The following is a 25,243-nucleotide window of genomic DNA, read 5'->3' on the forward strand; positions in this document are numbered from 1 at the left end:
ACAGCTAAAATGCTCTGCTGAGGAATGGGTGTGGCTGACTGACTGACAGCTAAAATGCTCTGCTGAGGAATGGGTGTGACTGACTGACTGACAGCTAAAATGCTCTGCTGAGGAATGGGTGTGGCTGGCTGGCTGACTGACAGCTACAATGCTCTGCTGAGGAATGGGTGTGGCTGACTGACAGCTACAATGCTCCGCTGAGGATTGGGTGTGACTGATTGACTGACAGCTACAATGCTCTGCTGAGGAATGGGTGTGGCTGGCTGGCTGACAGCTACAATGCTCTGCTGAGGAATGGGTGTGGCTGGCTGGCTGACTGACAGCTACAATGCTCTGCTGAGGAATGGGTGTGGCTGACTGACAGCTACAATGCTCTGCTGAGGAATGGGTGTGGCTGGCTGTCTGACAGCTACAATGCTCCGCTGAGGAATGGGTGTGACTGACTGACTGACAGCTAAAATGCTCTGCTGAGGAATGGGTGTGACTGACTGACTGACAGCTAAAATGCTCTGCTGAGGAATGGGTGTGGCTGGCTGGCTGACTGACAGCTACAATGCTCTGCTGAGGAATGGGTGTGGCTGACTGACAGCTACAATGCTCCGCTGAGGATTGGGTGTGACCGATTGACTGACAGCTACAATGCTCTGCTGAGGAATGGGTGTGGCTGGCTGACTGACAGCTACAATGCTCTGCTGAGGAATGGGTGTGGCTGGCTGACTGACAGTTACAATGCTCTGCTGAAGAATGAATGTGACTGACGGACAGCTACAATGCTCTGCTGAGGAATCGGTGTGACTGACTGACAGCTACAATGCTCTGCTGAGGAATGAGTGTGGCTGACTGACTGACAGCTACAATGCTCTGCCGAGGAATGAGTGTGGCTGACTGACAGCTACAATGTTCTACTGAGGAATGGAATGAGTGTGACTGACTGACTGACAGCTACAATGCTCTGCTGAGGAATGAGTGGGCTGACTGACAGCTACAATGCTCTGCTGAGGAATGAGTGTGACTGATTGACTGACAGCTACAATGCTCTGCTGAGGAATGAGTGTGGCTGACTGACAGCTACAATGCTCTGCTGAGGAATGGGTGTGACTGACTGACTGACTGACAGCTACAATGCTCTGCTGAGGAATGGGTGTGGCTGGCTGGCTGACTGACAGCTACAATGCTCTGCTGAGGAATGGGTGTGGCTGGCTGACTGACTGACAGCTACAATGCTCTGCTGAGGAATGGGTGTGGCTGACTGACTGACAGCTACAATGCTCTGCTGAGGAATGGGTGTGGCTGACTGACTGACAGCTACAATGCTCTGCCGAGGAATGAGTGTGGCTGACTGACAGCTACAATGCTCTACTGAGGAATGAGTGTGACTGACTGACTGACAGCCACAATGCTCTGCTGAGGAATGAGTGGGCTGACTGACAGCTACAATGCTCTGCTGAGGAATGAGTGTGACTGACTGACTGACAGCTACAATGCTCTGCTGAGGAATGAGTGTGGCTAACTGACAGCTACAATGCTCTGCTGAGGAATGGGTGTGACTGACTGACTGACAGCCACAATGCTCTGCTGAGGAATGAGTGGGCTGACTGACAGCTACAATGCTCTGCTGAGGAATGAGTGTGACTGACTGACTGACAGCTACAATGCTCCGCTGAGGAATGAGTGTGGCTGACTGACAGCTACAATGCTCTGCTGAGGAATGGGTGTGACTGACTGACTGACAGCTACAATGCTCTGCTGAGGAATGAGTGTGGCTGACTGACAGCTACAATGCTCTGCTGAGGAATGAGTGTGACTGACTGACTGACAGCCACAATGCTCTGCTGAGGAATGGGTGTGACTGACTGACTGACAGCTACAATGCTTTGCTGAGGAATGGGTGTGGCTGACTGACTGACTGACAGCTACAATGCTCTACTGAGGAATGGGTGTGACTGACTGACTGACAGCTACAATGCTTTGCTGAGGAATGGGTGTGGCTGACTGACTGACTGACAGCTACAATGCTCTACTGAGGAATGGGTGTGGCTGACTGACTGACTGACAGCTACAATGCTCTGCTGAGGAATGGGTGTGGCTGACTGACTGACAGCTACAATGCTCTGCTGAGGAATGGGTGTGGCTGACTGACTGACTGACAGCTACAATGCTCTGCTGAGGAATGGGTGTGGCTGGCTGACTGACAGCTACAATGCTCTGCTGAGGAATGGGTGTGGCTGACTGACAGCTACAATGCTCTGCTGAGGTGTGGCCCTGAATTTCTAGGCAGTCTTTAGGATACCAGAGAAAATGCGTGAGACTTGGAGAATATGTCCCTGGGTCCCCATGTAACAAGAAGAACAGAGTAAAACTAAGGGCAGAAAAGAGGTAGCAGGGCCAGGCATGGCGGGGGCTGCCAACTTACCATTGGGGATCAGGATTCCACCAACCATGGTTCCAAACACCACCGAGAGGGTGAGGACTTTAAACCGGAGCGGGGGCATGTAACCTCCAGCAGTGAAGGTTCCATCTTTTTGCTACATGAGAGAAAACAAAAACAACTAGGTTTGAAACGACCACTTTCCAGTGGCACAACGCCACACAGGGCCCTGCCAAGCGAGCCTATCTCTGCATGCAGGCGGCGAATGTCCCAGCATAATCAGATTTGGCTGAGCAGCTTTAACGGAAGGCCAGGAAAACCGTGAATGCCGCACTCCAAAACAGAGTCTTAGACACACTAACTAGACGCAAGAGTGGAGACTCCAGACAGACAGCCCTGTTGAGTGAGCCAGCTGCTCCTCAACTTGCAGCTTCAGAGTGTATGTTGAAGCTCTACATGTACACACGCACACACGCAGGCGCTCACACACGCACACATGCTAAGCTGTTATCACCATTCCCAGCACACCCAGAGTGGGCACTTCATTTCCAAGTCCAGGAAGGAAGAGTAGAGAAGGCTCTGGTGTGGCCCAGCACCCGCACACATGGCACACGTGGCACACAGGATGCTCATCTGAGCTGTGGCAGCACAAGAGCTGTTGGCCTCAGAGTCCCACACAGCCCAGCCCTGCCAGCAGCAGCTGTGTGGCTGTTTCCCCTCTCATAAGAGAAGTATCTCCCATCACACTGCCGATCCTCACGTGAGCTAACACACAGGACTGGTGGGCCATAATGATCACTTCCGGGCTAGGAACAACTGAGCCATCCAGAACTCAAATTTCAAAGCAGTCTATATCCGTAGGATAGACCAAGGCAGCTGGGATCTTCACTGACTAGGATAACAGTTTGCACATAACCCAGGAGTCCCAGTCACAGCACACTGGAAGTTGAAAGACATTCTCTAAAGTGGGAAGTGGGAACGTGTGTGCAGACAGGCAGGCAGGCAGGCATCCCTGAGGGCAGGCAGAAAAGCCACCAACAGAAGAGCATCCACAAGAGGGATGAGCAATGAGGAGAGGTGCTGTGGGTTTCCATGAATACCTGGAGAAATCCATGGAAATCCCAGTAAATCCATGGAAAACAGAAGGAAAGGAGGGAAAGTAACACTGTAAACAGACACAAACATGGGCGAGCGGCCACTGCATGTGACGGAGTCGGAGCAGGAAGCAAGTGAACTAGCTGCCTTCCTTTCGGTTTTTCAAGACAGGGTCTCTCTGTGTAGCCTTGGCTGTCCTAGACTCAGTTTGTAGACCAGGCTGGCCTTGAATTCAGAGATCCACCTGCCTCTGCCTCCCGAGTGCTGGGATTACAAGTGTGTGTCACCACGCCCGGCTGGCAGTGAACTTTCCTAATACTTCCTCTTGTTCTATTACTGATGTTTAACTTTATGGAAGAGCTGGCCACCAGCACTCGGGAGACAGAGGTGGGCAGGTCTATGTTGAGTTCAAGGCCAGCTTAGACTACATATCAAAGTCCAGACCAGCAAGAGATACATAGTAAAATTGTCTCTGTCTCAAAACAAAAACAAAACAAAAGAAAACTTTGCCAAAGAAGGGAGGCCTGCCAGGTATGGTGACTCACGCTTTAATCCCAGCACTCAGGAGGCAGAGGCAGGCAGATTGCTGAGAGTTCGAGGCCAGGCTGCTCTACAAAGTAAGTCTGGAACAGGCCAAGGCTACACAAAGGAACCCAGTCTCAAAAAACAAAAAAAAAAAGAAGGGGGGCACTATGCAGAAAACACTAATGCCGTCCAGTCTGAAGCCCGTGCACACCAAGCTCACGTTAAGCAATGAGAAGTGGTTTCAGCAACCACTGGCACAGGTGCAGCATGATCCAGGGTGGAGCAGCATGAACCTATGGCCACAGAGCTGGTCTCATCCTTGCCCCTGACGGGACAAAGTCCTAAATTCTACCTTGCATGGCATCCAGGTGTATAACCACTAGCAGAGGCAGATCAAGAGGCAGGATGTGAGAGGTGTCCCGTCTTCAAAACTGAGCCTCTCCTGTCATGGGCAGCAGAGTCAGCAGGAAGGAGAGGCACCGTCAGGACAGGAGCCGTTTCCCCTGGACTCTATGTGCTGGGACCACCACCACTTCCCTCACCCTGAGTGCTTATATGACCTTGTATTTCTGGCCACCAGGAGCCCTGGCTGATCAGACATCAGGCATTGGAGCAAAAGCTGCCACCGTAGCAAACTGCCCAGCTGGTAGGGCGGGAAGCCTGCAGGTGCACGTGAGGCAACCCAAGGTCAGCAGCAAGCAAGGAGCAGAGAGCCTCTGAGCTTCACCCCCGCGTCTGAAAGCGTCTTGTGAAGGGCTTGACGTGCACGCACTGTACGAGGGCTGTACCAGCACACTACTCAGAAGTCACACCGCAGCACAGAGCACAAGCCCGTCCCATGATGCCAGCTGTGATCAATGTGAACCTGGGTCCCTGCCACAGCCTCCCCAGAACCACTCCACGGCCCCTCAGACTTGATGTTGCTAGCACTAATGCTGGCAAATCCAAGAGATGAATTGAGTTGCCTACACAGCTGCCATGGCCCACAGGCTGCTCTTCTGTGTTCTTTTTACCAAGGTTAATCTGAGCCATGCCTTGTCAGGGGGCTGGGAGTGCAGCTCAGGAGCAGTGAGTAAGCTTTAGCACATATGAGGCTCAATTCCTAGCAAAAAAGGAAAAAGAAGAAAAAAAAAGGAAGGGAGGGAGGGAGGGAGGGAGGGAGGGAGGACGGATCTCTATTAAAAACACTCTGACAGGGGCTAGCAAGAGGGGTTCAGCATGCAAAGCAGCTTATCAACAAGTCTAACAACTTGAATTTGACCCCCAGAACCCACATGGTGAAGGGAAAGAACTGGGTCCCACCAGTGTGACCTCTGACCTCCAGTCACACACATGGCATGTAAGCCCACAACCAGCACTAGGTAAAAACCTAAATTACAGACAGACAACAAACACCAGTTCATCTCACAGGGCATGGTGGCACACACCTATGGTCCTAGCACTCAGAAGGCAGAAGCAGCCTGGAAAACATGGCAGACTCCACTCAAAATAACCCCAAGACTTCATTTCACTTCATCTGTTTGGACCAGCAAGATGGTTCATGAGATTAAAAAAGCACTTGCCACAAAAGCCAGACAACCTGGGTTCAACCTCTGGACCCACAACGGGAGAATCAGCTTCTAAAAGTTGTTCTCTGACTTACACACACACACACACACACACACACATACACACCCAGACACATACACAGAGACACAGACACACACACGCACAGACAGACATGTGTGCACGCCCCCACCCACACGCCTTGTTTATTTCTAACTAGGAAATGCTCCACCCACCACTGCCATGGCGACAGAGGTAGCCCAGAGAATGAAGGAGGGTCGTACCTGCTGCTCAAACAGCAGTGTGCTCAGGGCCTGTCTGCACGGGAGGATCATCATGGGGAAGCCCACGGCCACAGACATCACGAAGCCCACTCGGATCATCTCAGTCACCAGGCTGGAGGGGAAGTGGATCAGCACATTGCCTGCAGTGGCATCAGTGAAGCTGACGTAACCAAAAAAGCCCACCTGTCAGAGGAGGAGACACAGCAACGTGGCTGGCTCTGTCACTGCCAGTCCACCACCAATCACTCTGTGACTGCCTGTCTGCCTGCCCACCGACCTGTCTTTGTCCCAGACTGCCTCAGAAGACCTCCCCAAGGAAGCTGGCATAAGCGCCTCCTCAGAGACAAGAAGGTAAGCACTGCTCAGCTCCTCAGCAGTAGGGCACCTGCCAGGCAGAGGCAGACTGCTGACACATATCATCAACATAACTTCAGCAGAAACATAAATGAGACAAGTGAAAAGGAAGGTTCTAGAACACCTCCTTCAGAGGACCCATGCTTAGTCTGGTTTCAAACTCATTCAGGAGCTGGGTGTAGGACCTGTGATCTCAGCCTTCAGGTGGCATACACAGGAAGGTGAACAGAGTTACAGGCCAACCTGGGCTACATAGTGAGACGCTGACTCAAAAAAAATCCTCATTTCAGACAGCATGATGGTCATGGATGCAAGGCAAGCTCTCTACCAACTAGACTACTTCCTATCTCTAATCTTATTTAAGGACAACACATGGAAGGCAGGTGTGGTATAATCCCAGCTCTTGGGAGGAGCAAGCAGGAGGATCGTGAGTTCAAGGCCTAGGCTACACAATGAACTCCAGGCCAGGTTAGCTACACAGTGAGACCCTGTCTCACTAAGCAAACAAACAAATAAGGCAGGTATATTAAAAAGAATAGCTGAAGGGGGCGGGGGAGCTACCGAGAATGCTCAAGATGTTTGTGGATTGGGGTAGCTCGTGCACCCTAGTTTCTTTTTAGTGGAACTGCATCTCTGTAGAGCATTACAAGCCATAGGGAGGGTTACAGCCAGCCACGTGGAGCCAGCCCTGGCCAAGAAGCCCGAGCTCTTCAGGCTGCAATGCCGACAGAACTGAAGCGGTGGTGCAAAAGCAAGAGGATCACCCCAGATTTGAGACCAGCCTCGTCTACACAACAAGTTTCGGGCCAGCCAGGAGTACAAAGTAAGACCCTGTCTTTAAAACTAGACAAAGATGCAGCATGGTCCAGGACAGAGCAGCTCAGGTGCCTGGGCCCACGGAGGTGAAATGCTCTGGATCACACAAACACAGCGCATCTACGTACACCAGCTGGCGTGGAAAGGGTGGGGGCCAATGGTGTGTCTGTGACCCCGGAAGATAGACAGCACAGGCCACACGGGGTCCTGAGTACACTAGGCAGCCTGCTATACAGTGTGCACCAGGGAGCGGGCGTGGACAGCTCCTACCATGACATAGAAGGCAGTGACCACGTTGAGGGAGGAGGCAAATATGGAACTCATGGTCTTCACCGATGGCTCGTCCAGACTGTCATAGGTGGGCAGGACCTGGCTGTGTAAAGACAAGCGAGTCACACAGACTCCAGACAAACAGCTCTAGAGCCACCCCCGCCCCTCCTGACGACTCCAGGACCTCTACCAAAATGGCCCGGCAGCAAGCCTCCAGCACTTCCTTCTCAAAACACCACAGACCATGATTCCATGTGGACACCTTAGCAGTGCCTTATAAGGAGCACTGCTGTGGACTGCAACGTGACTGGGCAGGGGATGAACACAGATCTGAGGAAGGAGCAAACAGAAGCCAGTGCAGCACCACGGCCGAGGGAGGGGAATGTTACACACACCCAAGGCTAGCTGGCTGCAGCCGCCTCGGCACCATGAACAGACACAAAGGTGAGCACGGACAAGGAGACAGCCTAGGCGCAGTTCCAAACTCACAGCCTCTCACCAGTGTGGTGAGTAAACTGGCTTCTGTCCTAGGCCGGTGCTACTGGGCAGGACGAGGGACCCAAGTCACTGGTGGGACAGGGATATGACACTCTCATGAAGGCTCCCTGCGAACAGCACATCTGAGCACTTGGGACAGAAAACTCAACTGAGAGGAACAGGCAGGATCTGGGCACCTGCAAGGTGTGGGAGCTAAGCCTGAAGTGAGAGCACAGAAGAGGAGAAGACGAGCTCATCTGAGATGACCGGTTAAGACACTAGCTAAAGAGCTAAGCTGGAACAGGAGAGAAAATCTGCTCGCCTCCCTCAAGTACTCCCAGGTGGCTGTGGGCTTCCAGGACAAGAGCAAAGGCACAAAGGAAGGCTGACTAGGAAAAACCAGGCACGTGGGTGTGTGTGTGTACAACTGCACACAAGTGCATGCTGGAAATCAGCAACAACAAACAGAACAACATAAGGACCAGCAGAGCCACGCCCAAAAATGTCTTTAAAAAGTTCAAGAAAAGCAAAGAGCAAGACCAAGTGAGAGGGCCTGGTAAAGGGAAGCTGAGACCCCTGCCGCCCCCAGGCTCACAAGTCAACCTCAGCAGAAGAGGCCGGTCAGGAGGAAGCAAGGCAGCCGCACCCTGAACAGCTTCAGGGACACAGAGGGGAGCTAGCATGAGTCCTGACTCAGCTCAGACACGGCAACAGCTTCTCAGATGCACATGTGCATATGTACATGCACACACACAAATGCACATGCACATGCAGACACACACACACAGATGCAAATGCACACATATGGATGCATACACAGACGCACATACACACATATGGATCTACATACACACACAGATGCATATACACAGATATGTATGCACAAACACAGACACACACCTAGGAAGATGTTCATGCACACACAGATGTGGGAAAGAATAAGCCTTGTCACAGGTGGGAGCAGTCTTGGCGGGCTTTACCCTTGGGGCACCCCATGAATAAATACCTTGTGACAGACTGAGTGGAGCTATCCTGGGTCTGGAATTCAGGAAGCAGACCTGGGAACCCCACCTGGACTATTGTCTTTCTAATGGACCCTCACCAGGAGAAGGAGACGGTCCTTCCCACGTGACTCAGGGAGTTGGGGAAGAGAGAACAACAAAGCCAGCTGGGCGGGGGAGCGCAGAGAGAGCCAGCGGACCAGCTGGACCAGCACGCGGGCCAGAGAGACACCTAAGGACCCGTCCCGTGGAACAGCTACCGGAAGGCTCACTCTTTTGTCCCTTTAACCTTTTTCCTTCTTGTATAAGCTAGTTGGGTTGTATAATAAAGTTTAATTGCTAAGAAACAGTCAACACACAGATACACACCCACAGATGCACATACACACACAGATGCACATACACACACAGATGCACATACACACACATGCACACATACACACACAGATGCACATACACACACAGATGCACACACACACACACAGATGCACATACACACACAGATGCACATACACACATGCACATACACACACAGATGCACATAGACAGATATGCATGCACATACACACACCTACGAAGACATACATACACACACAGATACACACACACACACAGATGCACATACACACATGCACATACACACACAGATGCACATACACACACAGATGCACATACACACAGATCATACACACAATGCACTACATGCACTCACACCAGATCAATAGACAGATATGCATGCACTACACACACCTACGAGAACATACATACACAGATGCACACACACACACAGATGCACATACACACATGCACATACACACACATGTACATACACACACAGAGGCACACACACAGATGCACATACACAGATGCACATACACACACATGCACATACACACACAGATGCACATAGACAGATATGCATGCACATACACACACCTACGAAGACATACATGCACACACAGATACACACAGATGCACATGCACACAGATGCACATGCACACAGATGCACATATGCACATACAGGCAACAGTGCTGCAGGCGTATGTGCCTGGACACAGTAGAAAGGCTGATCCTAGGCTTTCATCCAATCCCAACTGCCCCGCCCCCTTCAGAGAGCGCCTCTGCAGCATCGCACAAGTCTTGAGGTGACCTCACTACCCCTAGGCTGAGAGCGAGATCCTGGGTGACTGTTCCACCACGGCTGTGCTCAATGCAGCCATTTCTGGACCCATGATGACAGTTCTGCATAACACAAGGTTCATTCGCCAAGATATAAGATCCTAAGGGCCAGACAATGCCAGAAGAACTGTGCGAGGCACAGGGTAAGGGGCTGGCCACCACCCCAGCAGGGACAGGGTAAGGGGCTGGCCACCACCCCAGCAGGGACAGGGTAAGGGGCTGGCCACCACCCCAGCAGGGACAGGGTAAGGGGCTGGCCACCACCCCAGCAGGGACAGGGTAAGGGGCTGGCCACCACCCCAGCAGGGACAGGGTAAGGGGCTGGCCACCACCCCAGCAGGGACAGGGTAAGGGGCTGGCCACCACCCCAGCAGGGACAGGGTAAGGGGCTGGCCACCACCCCAGCAGGCATAGGGTAAGGGGCTGGCCACCACCCCAGCAGAGACAGGCCCTCTGGTCCAGGCCACTGAGGGAAGAAGACCCCTGTCACCTCACCTGGCAAACACTGCAGTGCTTACAGCCTGGGGACAGTATATGAGCAACATAGGAAGAGGGCACATGTCCCAGACCCCCTCTGGAAAGGAGATGAGCCCTGCACTTGGACAGCAGGTGTGTCTGCCCTCCTGGAATCTAACTCCCACTAAGAACCAGCCCACAGATGAGCACCCCCTGCCCCCCGGCCTGTCTGGCAGCCACCATCAAGACAACCCAACTGCAGGCTTATTTTCTATAAAGCAAACACACAGGCAGAAAGGACAAGTGGTAACTAGGTACACCGCACAAGAATGTAACTTCTGTCACTGATGATAATGGGGACATTAAACAGCGAGGCTGGAGCACGTTCTGATGGAGATAGAGCTGCCAAGAGGGAGCCGGTAAGTGGGAAGTGACGATTTGGATCTCGCATGTGGGTGTAAACACAGCAGTGTGAGCAAATTTTCTCTGTCACACTAGCTTACGATTGGCACAATACATGCCCACTGACACCCCAGGAGGGGGTCTTCTTTGCCAGCCCCCCTACACACACGCTGAGGGTCTTTTCCCATCCATGTCTGATTGGCGCTTACTGTTCCCACCCGGGCTTGCCTCACCAGCTCCTGCCACTCTGGCGGAGAAGGTAGTGCTGCCATGACGGTGGCACAGCCTGTCCTGTGCTCACAGAGCCCCACATGCCAGAGAGCCCACCCGCACACCCAGGACTCAGAGACATCCTAGCAACAGCCTGAAGTCAATGTTTGTGTAACGTCTTTTTAAATATTCTCAGAAGAACAGCTAAATTCTGGCAAAACACTCGGGGCTCTGCACAATCAGATGGCTGGGCTGCTGCTGTACCCCACAGCCAACTCTCCTCTCATGGGATCTGGGAACTAGGTGCCCTTCCCCGTTATTCCCGGTTAGCCCAGAACTCTCCCCTGCCTAGAGAGAACAGGCCATGACTCCTCAGTGACCAGGAACAGGAGACCTCCTCATGTCACCCCTCCTCCAGTCTACACCCTCAGCCCCACCCCTGCCCCCTTTTCCCCCCTCAGTAGTACTTACGACTGACAGGCAAAGGACATGCCAAAGATGGGGACACAGCGGAAAACGCCCTCCCAGCGGATGTAGCTGACCCGCTGCAGCCACTGCCCACTGAAGAGGCCGTGCTTAAAGGAAGACAGCACGATCTAGACAGGAAGACAGTGGGGCATGGGGGTCAGAGGCAATGTGCAGCTTTGCCCACGAGATACCATGCCACAGAGGAGGGGCAGGGGACAAGCCGCTGTTCCCTGCGTCAGAGCCTGGGCTGCTGAAGGGGCAGGGGCTGGCCCCTGCTGACTGACCCTCAGTCTATACACAAAGCTGCCTGACCATGACTGCGGGGCACACCCCCCTGCAGGGAAGCTCTGCACATGGCGGAGCAGCTCCTATATGGGGCCTCTTAGTGGAGACAGAAGCAAAACCTCACTCCCCAACCCAGCCCTGATGTCTGTCTCAAATTACAGGGAGCAATCCCCTCAATGTGGTCATGTCCTTTCTTTCCCCACTCTGGGGAGGCAGACACAGTCTCCTTTCAGGAGCTCAACCCACTATAGCTGCCTGAGAGTAAGGAGTTGCCTGTCACTGGCTGGCTCTCAGAGAGCGAAGGGACACAGGCAGCCATGGCTGCAATGAGAAACCTGGAGGCCAGACTAGCGCAAAGCTCCTGCAGGACACTTGGCCCCTGCCCCTGGTGCTCACTGACCACACACAGACCTCATGGCATCACAGGGACTCACCACACCTGCAAGACTCAACCCCCCCCCCCAAGGCAGCGGACTGCTACACCAGACTCAGGCAGGACACTTGTGGCCACGGGGAAGGCCAGGCCCTTGGCAGCGTGTGCGGGCTCACCACAAGCATGAAGACGGTGTAGAAGAGGAGCGCCATGGCACTGAAGGACTGGATGGAGGCCATCATGTTTCTCTGCAAGCTCAGCGGCAGCACGATGCACAGCGACACTGCGAAGAGCAGGAACACGCGCAGGTGGCTGGTCACCTGGAAGAGAGTCCACAGGAGAAGCCTCACGGGCTGCAGCCCTGAGCTGACTCGCTGTCCCTCACCCTAAGACCCAGCCCACTGGTGTTGCCAGCACAGGAGCCAGCACAGGCTGTGGGCACCATGACGCTGGCACGCTCACTCCGAAAGCCCCACTCAGCAGCTGTGCCGTGGATCCAAATACCAAACACCTCAGGCCCTGCTCGGCCCAGCCAGGCTGCACAGAGACAGTGAGGACAAAAGATCAGCTGTCCCTCCCCCACTCCCCAGGGGAGGGTGAGGTAGGCCTGTCTTGCTCTGGGAGCACCCTCATACCGCGCCCGGTGGGAGGAGTCGCCAGTTCTCCACACAACTTGGGGCCGACTACTACAGAAGCGAACTCTGATCACAAACTCCAGACTGGCACCTGCTAGCAAGCAACAGTCAGGGGCATCTCCACCTAACTCAGCTGCAGCCGGCAAGGCTGACTTTCTGGATCCTTCTTCATAGCTGACAGCACCGGCTAGAGGCGAAGAGCTCCCTAGCTACAAACACCTGCAAGCCTAAAACAACCCACGCTGCTGAGCATGGGAGCAGTGCAGATGGCGGAGGATGAGGACAGGCCGGCTCTCTCTGTGCATGCCTCCTCACTGTGTGGGAACCATTAGCAAGGCCGCAGGGGCCAACACTGTCCAGCCTGCACGTCTCAGAACTGTGGGAAACATGCCTGGCCCTGACACAGACAGAGAGGTTCTGAGAAAAGACCCAAGTACCTGTGTGAGGGACTGACCCATAACTCTGCTGGGCCCATGGGAGAGTGGGCTATGGGAAGACACCTTCAGAACACAGAGCAGGGCCAGGGTTGCAGGACACTCACTGGAGAGTTCTCCAGCACCATGCAAATCCAACACTCTGTATTCACGGAAAGCCCCCTTCCCTGGTGGCCATCTTCACAACCTCAAACACCTGTACCTATCTGAGGGACAGACACGAAGACACTCCACAGAAGACACTCTCCGGGGCCACGGGCCATGCCTCCTAGCCAGCTGCTACACCCTGCTCCCCAGCAGAGAAGAAAGGTGTGTGGTGCCCAACTCACAGGTGGGACCCCTCAGTGGTAGGGAGTGGCAGGCTTGGAGGATGCACAGAGCCATGTCACAGGCCAACAGCCAAGCAGAGCAGCTACTCGAGGCCTGGCCTCTTTCCCCTTGTAATCAGCAGCTCTGGAAGGCTGAGGCCTCTGACCTGTCACACTCCTCCTTCCCGCCCCTCACCTCACACACTGTCGGGCTCTATCACAGCCTGCTCCCCCTCCCTCCCTCCCCATTCCTCCCCCCCCCCTCCCCCCCCCCCCCTCAGACACTACAGGCCAGGGAACAGAGTGGCTGGCAGGCATGGGAAGCTTCTCCGTGCCAAGCACACTCATCTCGGCTGGCTTAAGGGAAGGCGGCATCATCAGGCGGCAACAACAGCATTAAAACAGAGCAGACAGCGAACAGGGCCTTACCCGTAATCCGAACAGCGGGCCAAGGAAGTTGGAGCCCAAGTCGCCGATGACGACGTAGAAGGCGACGCAGGTCCCCAGCATCAGCCCAATCATGCTGCGAGGAAGGAAACCCGGGCTTTCAAGTCAACCTCCAAGAGAGTGCTGCTCTGCAGGCAAAGCTAGACACTTCTGCAGACTCAAGACCCAGCTGTGCTGACACAGCACTGCAGGAGAACTGGCTGAGTGAAAGGCGATTCTGAATGTCTGTGCTCACTGTGGAAGAACTGTGGGGTGTTTGGGGGCTCTGCATTGCACTTGGGGCAAACACTGAGCCACACTTAACTACTCTCTGTGTGGTAGCATATGTTCCTTCCACAGGGAGCTTCAGAAATTCTTTTAGGTGCAACAAACACTCTCAGTAATGTTAGGCAAGTTACAAGAACAATCAGCCGCCTCTGTGTCTGTGACTCCCTGTTTTGGAAGCCTAAAAGTGTAATTTCCTGACAATTTCTTCAACTCATAAAATTTACTCTCAGTGACAGAATGTGATCCTTAAGTTTGGTGCCTCCCTTCTGCAGCAGGGTTGGGGACACAGTCTAAGGAAGGGCACTGAGGTTAACTGCTCCAGGAGAGCTACTTGCTGTGCTCCCCAAGGTCCCCATTCTCCTGTCTGCTGTGCTCCCCAAGGCTCCCATTCTCTCTCCTGTTTGCTGTGCTCCCCAAGGTTCCCATTCTCTCTATTTGCTGTGCTCCCCACGGTCCCATTCTCCTGTTTGCTGTGCTCCCCAAGGTCCCCACACTCCTGTTTGCTGTGCTCCCCAAGGTCCCCACTCTCCTGTCTGCTGTGCTCCCCAAGGTCCCCATTCTCCTGTCATCTGTGCTCCCCAAGGCTCCCATTCTCTCTCCTGTTTGCTGTGCTCCCCAAGGTCCCCATTCTCCTGTTTGCTGTGCTCCCCAAGGTCCCCACGCTCCTGTTTACTGTGCTCCCCAAGGTCCCCATGCTCCTGTTTGCTGTGCTCCCCAAGGTCCCCACGCTCCTGTTCACCTTAGCGACTTAAGAAGCTTTCCCCTTCACCTTCAACAACAATAATTTTTGGGTAAACTGACTCGTGACCAGTCTGTAGCTAACTGCTCAGGAGCACACAGAAGTGACAAGCCACCCACGTGTGGAGCACAGCGCTCACCTCCCAACACTCCCCAGTCCCTCCACCACTGCGGGAAGAAGGGTGGGACGCAGGCGGGCTGTACCACTTACCTGGTCTCCACCAGCATCTTCCCGGCCTTGCCGTAGGCATGGAACGCTAGCCAAGAGAAGAGAGGGAAGCTCAGTGCAGCCATGAGAAGCACTTGGGTAAAAAGGCGACAAGGGGAGCTGCGGACGGCAGCATGGGGAGCATTGGTTGGCTTGGAGTTCCGTGGATGAGGGGGCACTTTAAACCTCTGGTCCTAACTTTCTTTAGACCTACCATCCCCCCAACGAAACAACGTGGAACAAAGACGGAGCAAGGGAAACACAGGCAGGGTTGTGGTTGCTTCTGTTGTTGTTGAACCAGTAAAAGGGGGAAAGGAGGCCAGGACCTGTAAAGTAGTGGTTTCTGCCCATGGCAGCCATGAATGGGCTGGAGCAGTGCCAGTAAGGCAGAGCTGGGCACCCACACTTAGGGACAGGGGAAGAGGGAGAACAAGAGGATCTGTAGGTCCAAGCTCTGCCCAGAGCCCAGCACTCATGTCCTCCCTCACAGGGATGCTGCTGGGGGCTTCGTATTCGTCCTTTGACTGTGATTTACACAAGGAAACAGTCTTTGCGAGCATGGCACTCTGCGGCAGGAAGGAACTAGAGCTCTGAGACTTACAGCCAGGGACAGCCTAACAATGGCTGGCATGCACGGCCACGGCGGGGTCTATCCAGGACAGGGGTCTCTGCCTGTCCTTCCTGACCCAGACCTAGTTCCAGCAGATGACCAAGTAAATGCTGACTCAACACGGTCCCTCAGAGGGCCTTAACAGCTCCCTGGTCACCCACTGTTTCCCCATATTCCAGCCACATGAAGGCAAAGGGAACTTCTGGTGTTCTGGGAGCAGCCAAAGGCAGCACATGTGACAGGATGGCCTCAAGTCTGTGACAGCCCCAGCTTCCTGCCCCTTGTTTGCTCCCTCAGTCTGGGCCAGCAGCCCTCTGAGGTTGTGAGAGCAGGAAACACACATCCACTGGGCACAAACGACCCAAACAAAATCGTTGCTACTTTTAGCTGAAGAAGAGGCACAGTGCTGGCAAAAGCCAGCTGGCATCAGCCTCAGCTTGGCCTGAGGACAGCAGAGACTTCAGCCGCCAGGGGTTACTCTGGCCTGTCCCAGACTCAGCCGGGGAGGGAACCCAGCATCCCCTGCAAGCTCATCTAGCAATAACTGAAACCAGAAAGTCACCCAAAGTCTAGACAGAGAATTTCAAAAAACGAAAAGAACTCCAGAGGCAATGGTATCCATAGCTGCCTGCCATGCCACCAAAGGATACTGGCTGGGATAACCGATTTGTAAACTGTGTAAAGATTATCCTTGTATATTCAAATGCTGATTGCTGTGCCTATGCAGGTCTGATTCAGGCCAGACCTTGGCATTGTAATTTTGTTTTGATTTGGTTTTGGTTTTTTTTTTTTTTTTTTTTTTTTTGGTTTTTCAAGACAGGGTTTCTCTGTGTAGGCTTGGCCATCCTGGACTCACTTTGTAGACCAGGCTGGTCTCGAACTCACAGCGATCCGCCTGCCTCTGCCTCCCGAGTGCTGGGATTAAAGGCGTGCGCCACCACGCCCGGCTTTTGGTTTTGGTTTTTTAGGACAGATTATCTCTGCGTAGCCTTGGCTGTCCTGGACTCGCTTTGAAGACCAGGCTGGCCTCGAACTCACAGCAATCTGTCTGCCTTTGCCTCCCCAGAGTGCTAGAATTACAGGCTTACGCCACCACTTCCCAGGTGCGGACAGAGAGGGGGTGAGGCAGAGCAAGAGACCATAAAGACATGAGTGAAGGAGGAGGAGCCAGAGGGAGACTAAGATGGCAGGTAATGGGCCGCATGGCTGGGAGGTAGGCCAGGCCATAATTGTCGGGTTAGAACAGCTGAGTATCTGCCCGGCTATAGTGCAAGAAGAGGCATTCCACTACCACGCTCCAGCAGGCACCACTCTAGGCCTATGAAGAGTGAGAGGCACGCCAACCACGAGACGTGCTGACAGAGAGCCAGCAGCATCCATTCCACAGCTGGGAACTCAAGAGGCCACATGGGAGTCGCACGATCTCCGTGAGTGGAGAAGGCGGCTTTGAACCCAGAGCACACTCCTAGTGCAGGATCTAAGCTCAGAAGAGTCTCCCAGGAGACACTGGTGTCTGTGTTACCTTCTACCCTCATTGGTTTGGTCACCACCTAGACACGTGTAGAAGGGGACCCTCAACTGAGAAAGTGCCTCCATCAGATTTCCTGTAGCATGTCCTGCTTAGTGATGGGTGTGGGAGGACCTGATCCCAGACAGGTGGTCCTGAGTGTATGAGACAGCAAGCTGAGCAAGACATGAATGCAGAGCAGCCCAGCAAGGAGTGGTCCTCGGTGTCTCCGCTTCAGTTCTCACCCTGACTCCCCTCAGCGATGGCCTGAGTGTGATCTTTCCTCACAGTTTGATTTGGTCATGGTGCGTTGTCACGCACAGGATTTCTCACTAGCACACATCTCAAGTGAAATGAGGTCTAAAGGAGGCCATGTTGGTGTCGGGCGTGGTGGCGTACACCTGTAACCCCAGTACTTGGGAGGCAGAGACAGGGGGATTGATGTGAGTTCGAGGCCAGCCTGGTCTACAAAGTGAGTCCAGAACAGCCAGAGAAACCTTGTCTCAAAAGAAAAGAAAAGAAAAGAAAAGAGAAGAGAAGAAAAAGAACGCCATGTTGAATATGACAGGCTGGACACGGAAGCAGGAGGTTCGAAGTTTATATTAAAAAAAAAAAAAAAAAAGCGAGCCGGGCGTGGCAGCGCACGCCTTTAATCCCAGCACTCGGGAGGCAGAGGCAGGCGGATCACTGTGAGTTCAAGGCCAGCCTGGTCTACAAAGTGAGTCCAGGACAGCAAAGGCTACACAGAGAAACCCTGTCTCGAAAAACAAAAAAAAAAAAAAAGCATCCAAAAACCCCAACAGCAAAAACAAGCCAAACAAACTGGTACCCAAGTTCACCAACACCCCCCGCGCTTCTAGGACCCTCCAGAGCCAGGGAGCCATAGGTGAGGTCACTACCACAGCTGCTGATATTGTTAAGACTAAAATGCAAAGTGGCCAGTGTGAGGGGAAAGGCCCCAGCCCTCCCATGGAGCGCAAATGGTGAACAGGCTCCTTGTTAGAGATATGGCTACTGCCCTGGAAATTCTTCATCTTCTTCCCTGGTCTCCAGTGAGGGCCAAGGCCACCTGCCCATCTCACCTCCAGCTGCCATGACCCAGGCCAGGGTCCAGTCTCATGCACCCACACACACAGTGCCATCTGTCAGGTCAGCCGCACCTTGAGGGAAGGACAGGCTCACCTCAAGCACAGATGGGCTAGAGCCCAAGCACACAAGGAGTGCTGGCCCATCAAGAGGATGAAAGACAGAGAGAAAAGCAGGTGTCCATCCAGCTACACAAGAGGGCTCCGCACTACCTGCAGGGTCAGCCCGTGGCAGGAGGTGGCACAGGAGACACTCCCCTCTACTACTCTGGCCTTCATATAGTCAGTCACTCCACCTTGTAGACAAAGAAAACTGGTGCTAGCTGACAAGCCCAGAAGACTGTGTGGGGACCTGAGAGACTGGGGACCAGGGAGATCAGGGTTCTGAGAAATTGTCTAGACATCCAGAAAGCTCTGGGGATCTGGAAGACTGAGGGCACAGAAGGCTGTCTCGGGGTCTATAAGATTCTCTGGGGGGCCCCAAGTAAGTCACCTTGTTTAGGATCAAAAAGACCACTGGAATTGGGAACCTGCTGTCTCCCGCTGTTGGCACGTTCAGTTAAAGCTGGAGCCGCAGGCAGCTAGCACATAGAGCGGCCCATCTGCCAGCTTGCTTTCAGTTGTCACAGCTGCACAAGCCAACCAGTTTCACTTCTCAGGGCCCTCTGAAGAATAACTCACTGGCCAACCAGCTCTCAGATGCCATGACCTCCCCAGCCTAGGGCCTCACAACTTTCAGGACAGAGATCTCAGAGGGAAAGGACCACACACTACAACGCTCCTCCACACTACCAAGGGCACCCCCAAGCGCCTGCCCCCTACGTTCTGTAGAGCAGGGCCCAGTGTGGGCCAAGTTTGGCCGATAAACCTTACTTCCCTAAGTTGCATAAAAGAGAACACCATTGTCATCAGAGAAGAAAGAGAAGGAAGGCCCCCTGGGGTTCTGAGGCCAGGAGTGAACAGCAGGGCACTGGTGCCTTCACAAAGACTAGAAAAATCCAAGAGGCTGCAGCACAAAAGCCCACGTGTGCTCTCTAGTGGAGGCAAGGCAGAGGAGTGGCGCCTCACACCTTTGCTTATCACTCCAATTCAGTTTTTAACAATGATTTTACTTTTGCATTAACTCTGCAGCATTCTCTTCCCTTGACAGTGAGGTGAGGGGCAGAGGCCAGGCACAACGCAGCCACACACTGGCTGGGGGTCAGGAACATCCTCAGGAGGCCAGGAATCTTCTTTCCACAGCCTCCACAAGGCTAAGTACCAAGAGCAGAAGAGTGACATTGTGACCCCCGTGCCACGCTCAATCCCAGAGTGAGCTACAATGAGGGAGGCAAGAAAGTAAGGCACCCTCAGTGCCCTTGAAGCCAACCACCTAGGGACAGGCAGTAAGAGCAGCGTTTAGTCCTCGTGGTTGGTGTCAGTTTTAACTGAGAAGAGCTAGAGGCAACAGAACGCAGTCGGCAGTTGTGGGAGAAAGGCCCGCCCTTTGGGCAGATGGGGGCACTGAGTCTCAGCCACAACTGGACTGAAGCGTTTCCTCCACGGAGCTCCAGGAGTCTGAGACGCTCCAGCAACTCCAAGGAAGGCTTCCAGGTCCCGAGTGGAGGGCAGCAAGGCAGCCGAAGGCTGTGGCACAGTAAACCTGCTGTGCTTGAAGGGTGGGCATGTGATCTGCACAAGAGCAGGAGGAGGCCTGTTGCTCCACACCATCCATCTCAGCTGACGTGGGTTGGGTTGGGTTGGTTTGGGTTGGGGTTGGGTTAGTTTGGTTTGGTTTTGGTTGGGTTGGGAATGGGGTTGGGTTGGGTTGGGTTAGGATTGGGGTTGGGTTGGGGTTGGGGTTGAGGTTGGGTTGGGTTGGGTTGGGTTGGTTGAGTTGGTTGAGTTGAGTTGGGTTGGGTTGGGTTGGGTTGGGTTAGGGTTGGGGTTGGGTTGGGTTGGTTGGGTTGGGTTAGGGTTGGGTTAGGGTTGGTTGGTTGGGTTGGGTTGGGTTAGGGTTGGTTGGGTTAGGTTTGGGTTGGGTTAGGGTTGGGTTTGGGTTGGGTTGGGTTGGGTTGGGTTGGGTTAGGGTTGGGTTGGGTTGGGTTGGGTTGGGTTGGGTTGGGTTGGGTTAGGGTTGGGTTGGGTTAGGGTTGGGTTGGTTGGTTGGGTTGCTGTTTTGCAACAGGGTGTCTCTGTGCTGCCCTGGATGTCCTGGACTCACTTTGTAGACAAATCTGGCCTCAAACTCAGGAGATTCATCTCTCTCTGCCTCCCAGGTGCTTGGATTAAAAATGTGCACCACCAGACTTTTTTTATTTTTGAGCAGTATTATTAATTGTATGTTTTTAAATTTTTATTTTAGGGCCTGAGAGATGGCTCAGTGGTTAAGATCACTGGCTGCTCTTCCAGAGGTCCTGAGTTCAATTCCCAGCAACCTCATGACCATCTGTACTAGGATCTGATGCCCTCTTCTGGCATGCAGGAGTACATGCAGACAGAGCGCTCATACACATGAAAAATAAATAAATATTTTAAAATTTTTATTCAGCACTCAAAAAGCAGAGGCAAGTAGATCTCTGTGAGTTCTAGGACACCCTGATCTACAAAGCGAGCTCTAGGCCAGGTACAGTTACAGTGAAACTCTGACTCAAAAACAACAAAAACACACTATAATATGTGCATGTGCATTCATGCACGCTGCAGATGTGGAGGTTCTTCTCCTTCCACCTTTATTACCTTTTTGTGGGCTCCAGGGATTGAACTCAGGTTGTCAGGCTTGTACAACAACTCACTGTGCCACCACCTCATTGGCCCGTTTTGATTTTTGAGACAGCAGCCCAAGCAGAGGCTGGTCTTGAACTTCCTACCCTCCTGCTTTATCCTACCAAGTGCTAGAATTACACTGGGTACCACCAGAGAGCATTAAAATTAAAACAAAAACAAAACAATGCTCTCCAAAAGGCCCCTTAAGAAGAAACAGAAGAACAATAAGCAAACGAGAGGACAGCAAGGATAGCCCAGGCGAGAGCTCCGCGCTCCTTGGGGAGGGGCCTGAGCACAGCTCCCAGGGCTCTGAAAGCCTGGCCTCACCCAGGCCGGCGTAGGTTCTCCTCTTGCTCAGGCTGGCCGACTTCACCAAGAACATGCAGGACTGGTGCGTCATCCAGGAGCAGAAGACCAAGAGCAGGGCCCCCAGGACGATGCCGCACTGTGGGACGGAGAGGAAAAGACACGTTTGCAAACCCAGCCTCTCTCCGAGTCTCCGCCTCGTGCACCTATATACCACAAGGGGCTCTTGCGGGTCCTCGCTGATTTATCTATTTTGATGGGAGGCCCTGATCTCCTATGGGAGGCCCCCCCTAAAATAGAAGCAGGAACCCTGAGTGCTGTATTTAGTTATTTATTTATCCAGCATTCTGCCTGTCCGCCAGAAGACGGCACCAGAACCCATGTATAGATGGTTATGAGCCACCCATGTGGTTGCTGGGAATTGAACTCAGGACCTTTGGAAGAACATCCGGTGCTCTTAACCTCTGAGCCGTCTCTCCAGCCCTTCTGAGTGTTGTTTTCAGAGGATGTTGTTGGTCCTAGGTCTGCTGGGCGAGGCCATCAGGTAGCATCCCACGCTCCCCACGCTCCCCACGCTCCCCACACATGCAGCATCTTTTTTTTTTTCCCTTGCTTTTACTGAAACAGTATAGTGGAGTTCACATACCATAACTGTACAGTTCAAAGAATTTCTACAAAGACATCTTCTGCCATGGCCTGCAGCCCCAACAACATTTACAGGCCCCCCACAACTGTTCCTACAGCTTTTTTCACATGCAGCGTCTTTAACCGCCTTCCTCAATGGCCCTACGTGGTAAGCAGTCTAAAAGGCTTAAGACTAAGCATGCTAGCCATGCCTTCCTTCCTGCAACTCCTCTTAGGTCTTTCCCCATTAGAAATGAAAGGCTTATTATGCACAAACCATTTCCAAGGGCGGGGTGCCGGGGGGGGTAGCCATAACCCAACTCTAGAAAGGTGACTGGAAAAACAACTCTAGCCCAACCATGCAAAGGGATATCATTAAGACTCCATGGCACCTGTGCGCCATGCTGCAGAGAAGGAGGAGCCATAAAGGCAGCTTACTGTGCGAGGCCAATAACCAAGGGTCTAGGAAAGGCTGAAAACAGGGCCAGGCAACAAGCCACAACGCTGAGGGAGGGAGAGTGGCCGGTCTCAGAGGGGGCAGAGGCGACTTTTTGGGATAAAAGAACTCTATTCCAGCTGGGCATGGTGGCACACCTTTAATCCCACCCAGCAATGGGGAGGCAGAGGCAGGCGGATCGCTGTGAGTTTGAGGCCAACCTGGTCTACAAAAGCGAGTCCAGGACAGCCAGGACTCCAGGGCTGTTACACAGAGAAACCTTGTCCCAAAAAGCCTTTTTTAAAAAAACCCTCTATTCAAGCTGGGCGTGGTGGCGCACGCCTTTAATCCCAGCACTCAGGAGGCAGAGGGAGGCGGATCGCTGTGAGTTCGAGGCCAGCCTGGTCTACAAAGCGAGTCCAGGACGGCCAAGGCTACACAGAGAAACCCTGTCTCGAAAAACAAAACAAAAAAAAAGCCTCTGTTCCATACCTTGACCACAGTAGCCACACATTATACACATCCCCAAAACCCAGGGGGCCACACCCTAAAACAGCTGCATGTATATATATATATATGCCTAGCTGGACTATATAGTGAGACACTGTCTCAAAAAAAAAAATTAGTGGTTTGATTATGTAGGTCAGCAGTAGAATATTTGTCTGATAGAGCCTCAGCATTAAAAAAAATATATGAACAAATAAACAAAACAAAATCTTCAAAGCACCACAGCAGATCTCCACCTGGCTCACCTTCATACGCTCTAGCGGAGGCCTAGCCTGCTCGGTCACCTGTGTCCACACTGCTATCTCCCGGGCATCCACAACAGAGCCCAGCGAAGGGTCGGACACACTTCACAGACCGGCAGCCAGGATGACAGGGTTCACTCAGAGATTTGAAACCAGTCACCACTCAGTTCCCAGGATGCAGTTCTGCTGACAAGCAGGTTTCCCGTGGGCACTGGAACACGTAGACACTCCAGAAACGCCAAAAACCACTGACTCAACACTAGGGTTCGCAACACGGATGCCAACCCAGAGGGTCTAGCTCCGGCCTTCTGCCTACAGCCACCAACCGTATCAAACACCCAACACGGGAACCCTAGATGCATTGTCAGTCAGGAGAGGATGTGAAGGATCAAAAACTCCCTGATCAGAAAAACCTTTTTCTACCTTTGCCCTGAGATGTGAAATACAAAACACGCAAAGTGGATGTTAGTCCAATATTAAATTATCAACAACCCATTTTCACTTTTAAAACGTCTGTCACGGTTTCATCTTCCACCTCACCTCCTAGGTGTCATCAGGTAAAAAGGAGGGGGTCTTTGCCTTAACGTCCCTGTCTCAACTGCACACGTGGCACGAATGAGTGAACCGAGGCGACACGGGGAAGCCCCACCACTTCCTTTGGTAAAGAGACTCACTATCCAATGTGACGTTTCCATCTGCCTCCGCAAAGCACTGGCGGAGTCAACAGAGCCACGTAGAAATGGCACTCAGCGTCGGAATAGCACCAAACTTTTTTGTTAATGCCTGCTTTTCCAACTGGGGTGCTTTATGCACAGTTTGGACCAAACGGATGCTTTTAAACCACCTTGATGAAGAAGCCCTGTTGGAAGCCGGAGCTGAGGACCAGCATGCTTCGGTGCAGTCCGTCAGAGTAAAAAACAAAAAACCAACAGCAACCGGACGAAGAGAAATGCTGTCAGTCCGCTAACTTCTCGTCCTCCTGTGCACTTCCGTGCGGCGTTAGTGGACGCGGAGCGCACAGATGCAAACGACCACCTGGCTTCGAGGACCTGGCTTGGCCCGCTCTTCCCTGCCTGCTGTGCTCGCACAAGGAGCACTTCCAACCGAGACGCCCCCCTCCCCCCCCCACCGCACCCCTCCTCACCTCTCCCCATCCCTCCTCACCCCTCCTCACTGCACCCCTCCTCACCCCTCCCCACCCCACCGCATCCCTCCTCACCCCTCCCCACCCCTCCCCACCCCTCCTTACTTCTCCTACCCCTCCCCACCCCACCCCTGCCGCCGCGACCCCCGTCACCTGTTTGAAGCAGAACGGCATGGTGAGGACGCTGACCCCCACGATGCTGTTTACCACGTTCGTGACCAGCCCCCACTTGGAGGTGGAGGCCGCGGTCATTTTGAGGGTCCGGCGGCCGGGACAGCGCGACCCTAGCTAAACTCTGAACCTGGAGCAAGGGGCGGGCGGACAGCCGTGGCGGACGTCAGCCTCCAGACCCTGCCAGGCTACGCGGCAGCCTCGCAGCCATGCTCCCAGCTCCCGCCTCCGCCTCCCGGGAGTGGGGCAGAGACCCGGAAGAGCCGCAGGCAACGCTGGCTAACACCACCTCAGCTCCGCTTCGCTGCCTCCCGCACACAAACTTCCGCCTTCTGAGCGAACTCTGCCAGGAAGTGACGCTATCAAGGGCGGGAGAAAGCAGGACGCCAGCCAACAAAAAGCGGATGTGTACGCCCGGAGGAGGCGTGGCTTGGTCGGGGACCCTGAGGTGGGGCCAGGCGCAACCCTAGCCAATAAGCATGTGAGGGGGCGGGGCTGCGCGCGTGGTGGGCGGGGCCTGGATCGGGGCGGGGCCACGAGCTGTGTTCCGGGTTCCACGCCCACTCTTGGAAGCTTTGCTGCTTCTCCGGTGTCTATGGCCGCTGGATGACAAGTGCCTCGCGGGGTACAGCCTCTAACCGGAAGAACAGGAGAGGAGGAAGGGAAGCGCTAACCCTCCGGTGAGGAGTAGGATCTTGAGGGTTAATTCTCAGGCCCTTG

At 53.6% G+C, this 25,243-nt stretch overlaps 1 protein-coding gene across 2 annotated transcripts in view; it reads right to left on the reverse strand.

Annotated features, from left to right (window-relative positions):
- Slc38a10 (solute carrier family 38 member 10) overlaps window positions 1-24,868 on the reverse strand; it is a 48,391-nt gene extending 23,523 nt beyond the window's left edge. The window contains exons 1-9 of one of the 2 annotated variants that reach the window (XM_051159191.1): window positions 24,506-24,868; window positions 21,421-21,538; window positions 15,150-15,195; window positions 13,916-14,009; window positions 12,286-12,429; window positions 11,455-11,579; window positions 7,258-7,360; window positions 5,818-6,000; window positions 2,414-2,525 (exon numbers count right to left, since the gene is read on the reverse strand). In XM_051159191.1, coding sequence (XP_051015148.1) covers window positions 2,414-2,525; window positions 5,818-6,000; window positions 7,258-7,360; window positions 11,455-11,579; window positions 12,286-12,429; window positions 13,916-14,009; window positions 15,150-15,195; window positions 21,421-21,538; window positions 24,506-24,604 — 1,024 coding nt within the window. In that variant the 5' untranslated portion in view covers window positions 24,605-24,868. The remainder of the gene's footprint in view (window positions 1-2,413; window positions 2,526-5,817; window positions 6,001-7,257; window positions 7,361-11,454; window positions 11,580-12,285; window positions 12,430-13,915; window positions 14,010-15,149; window positions 15,196-21,420; window positions 21,539-24,505) is intronic. The other variant, XM_051159192.1, reaches the window with a different exon arrangement.
- Window positions 24,869-25,243: the final 375 nt, after the last annotated feature.

This window comes from Acomys russatus, chromosome 16 (assembly GCF_903995435.1).
Source record: "Acomys russatus chromosome 16, mAcoRus1.1, whole genome shotgun sequence".
NCBI lineage: Eukaryota > Metazoa > Chordata > Mammalia > Rodentia > Muridae > Acomys > Acomys russatus.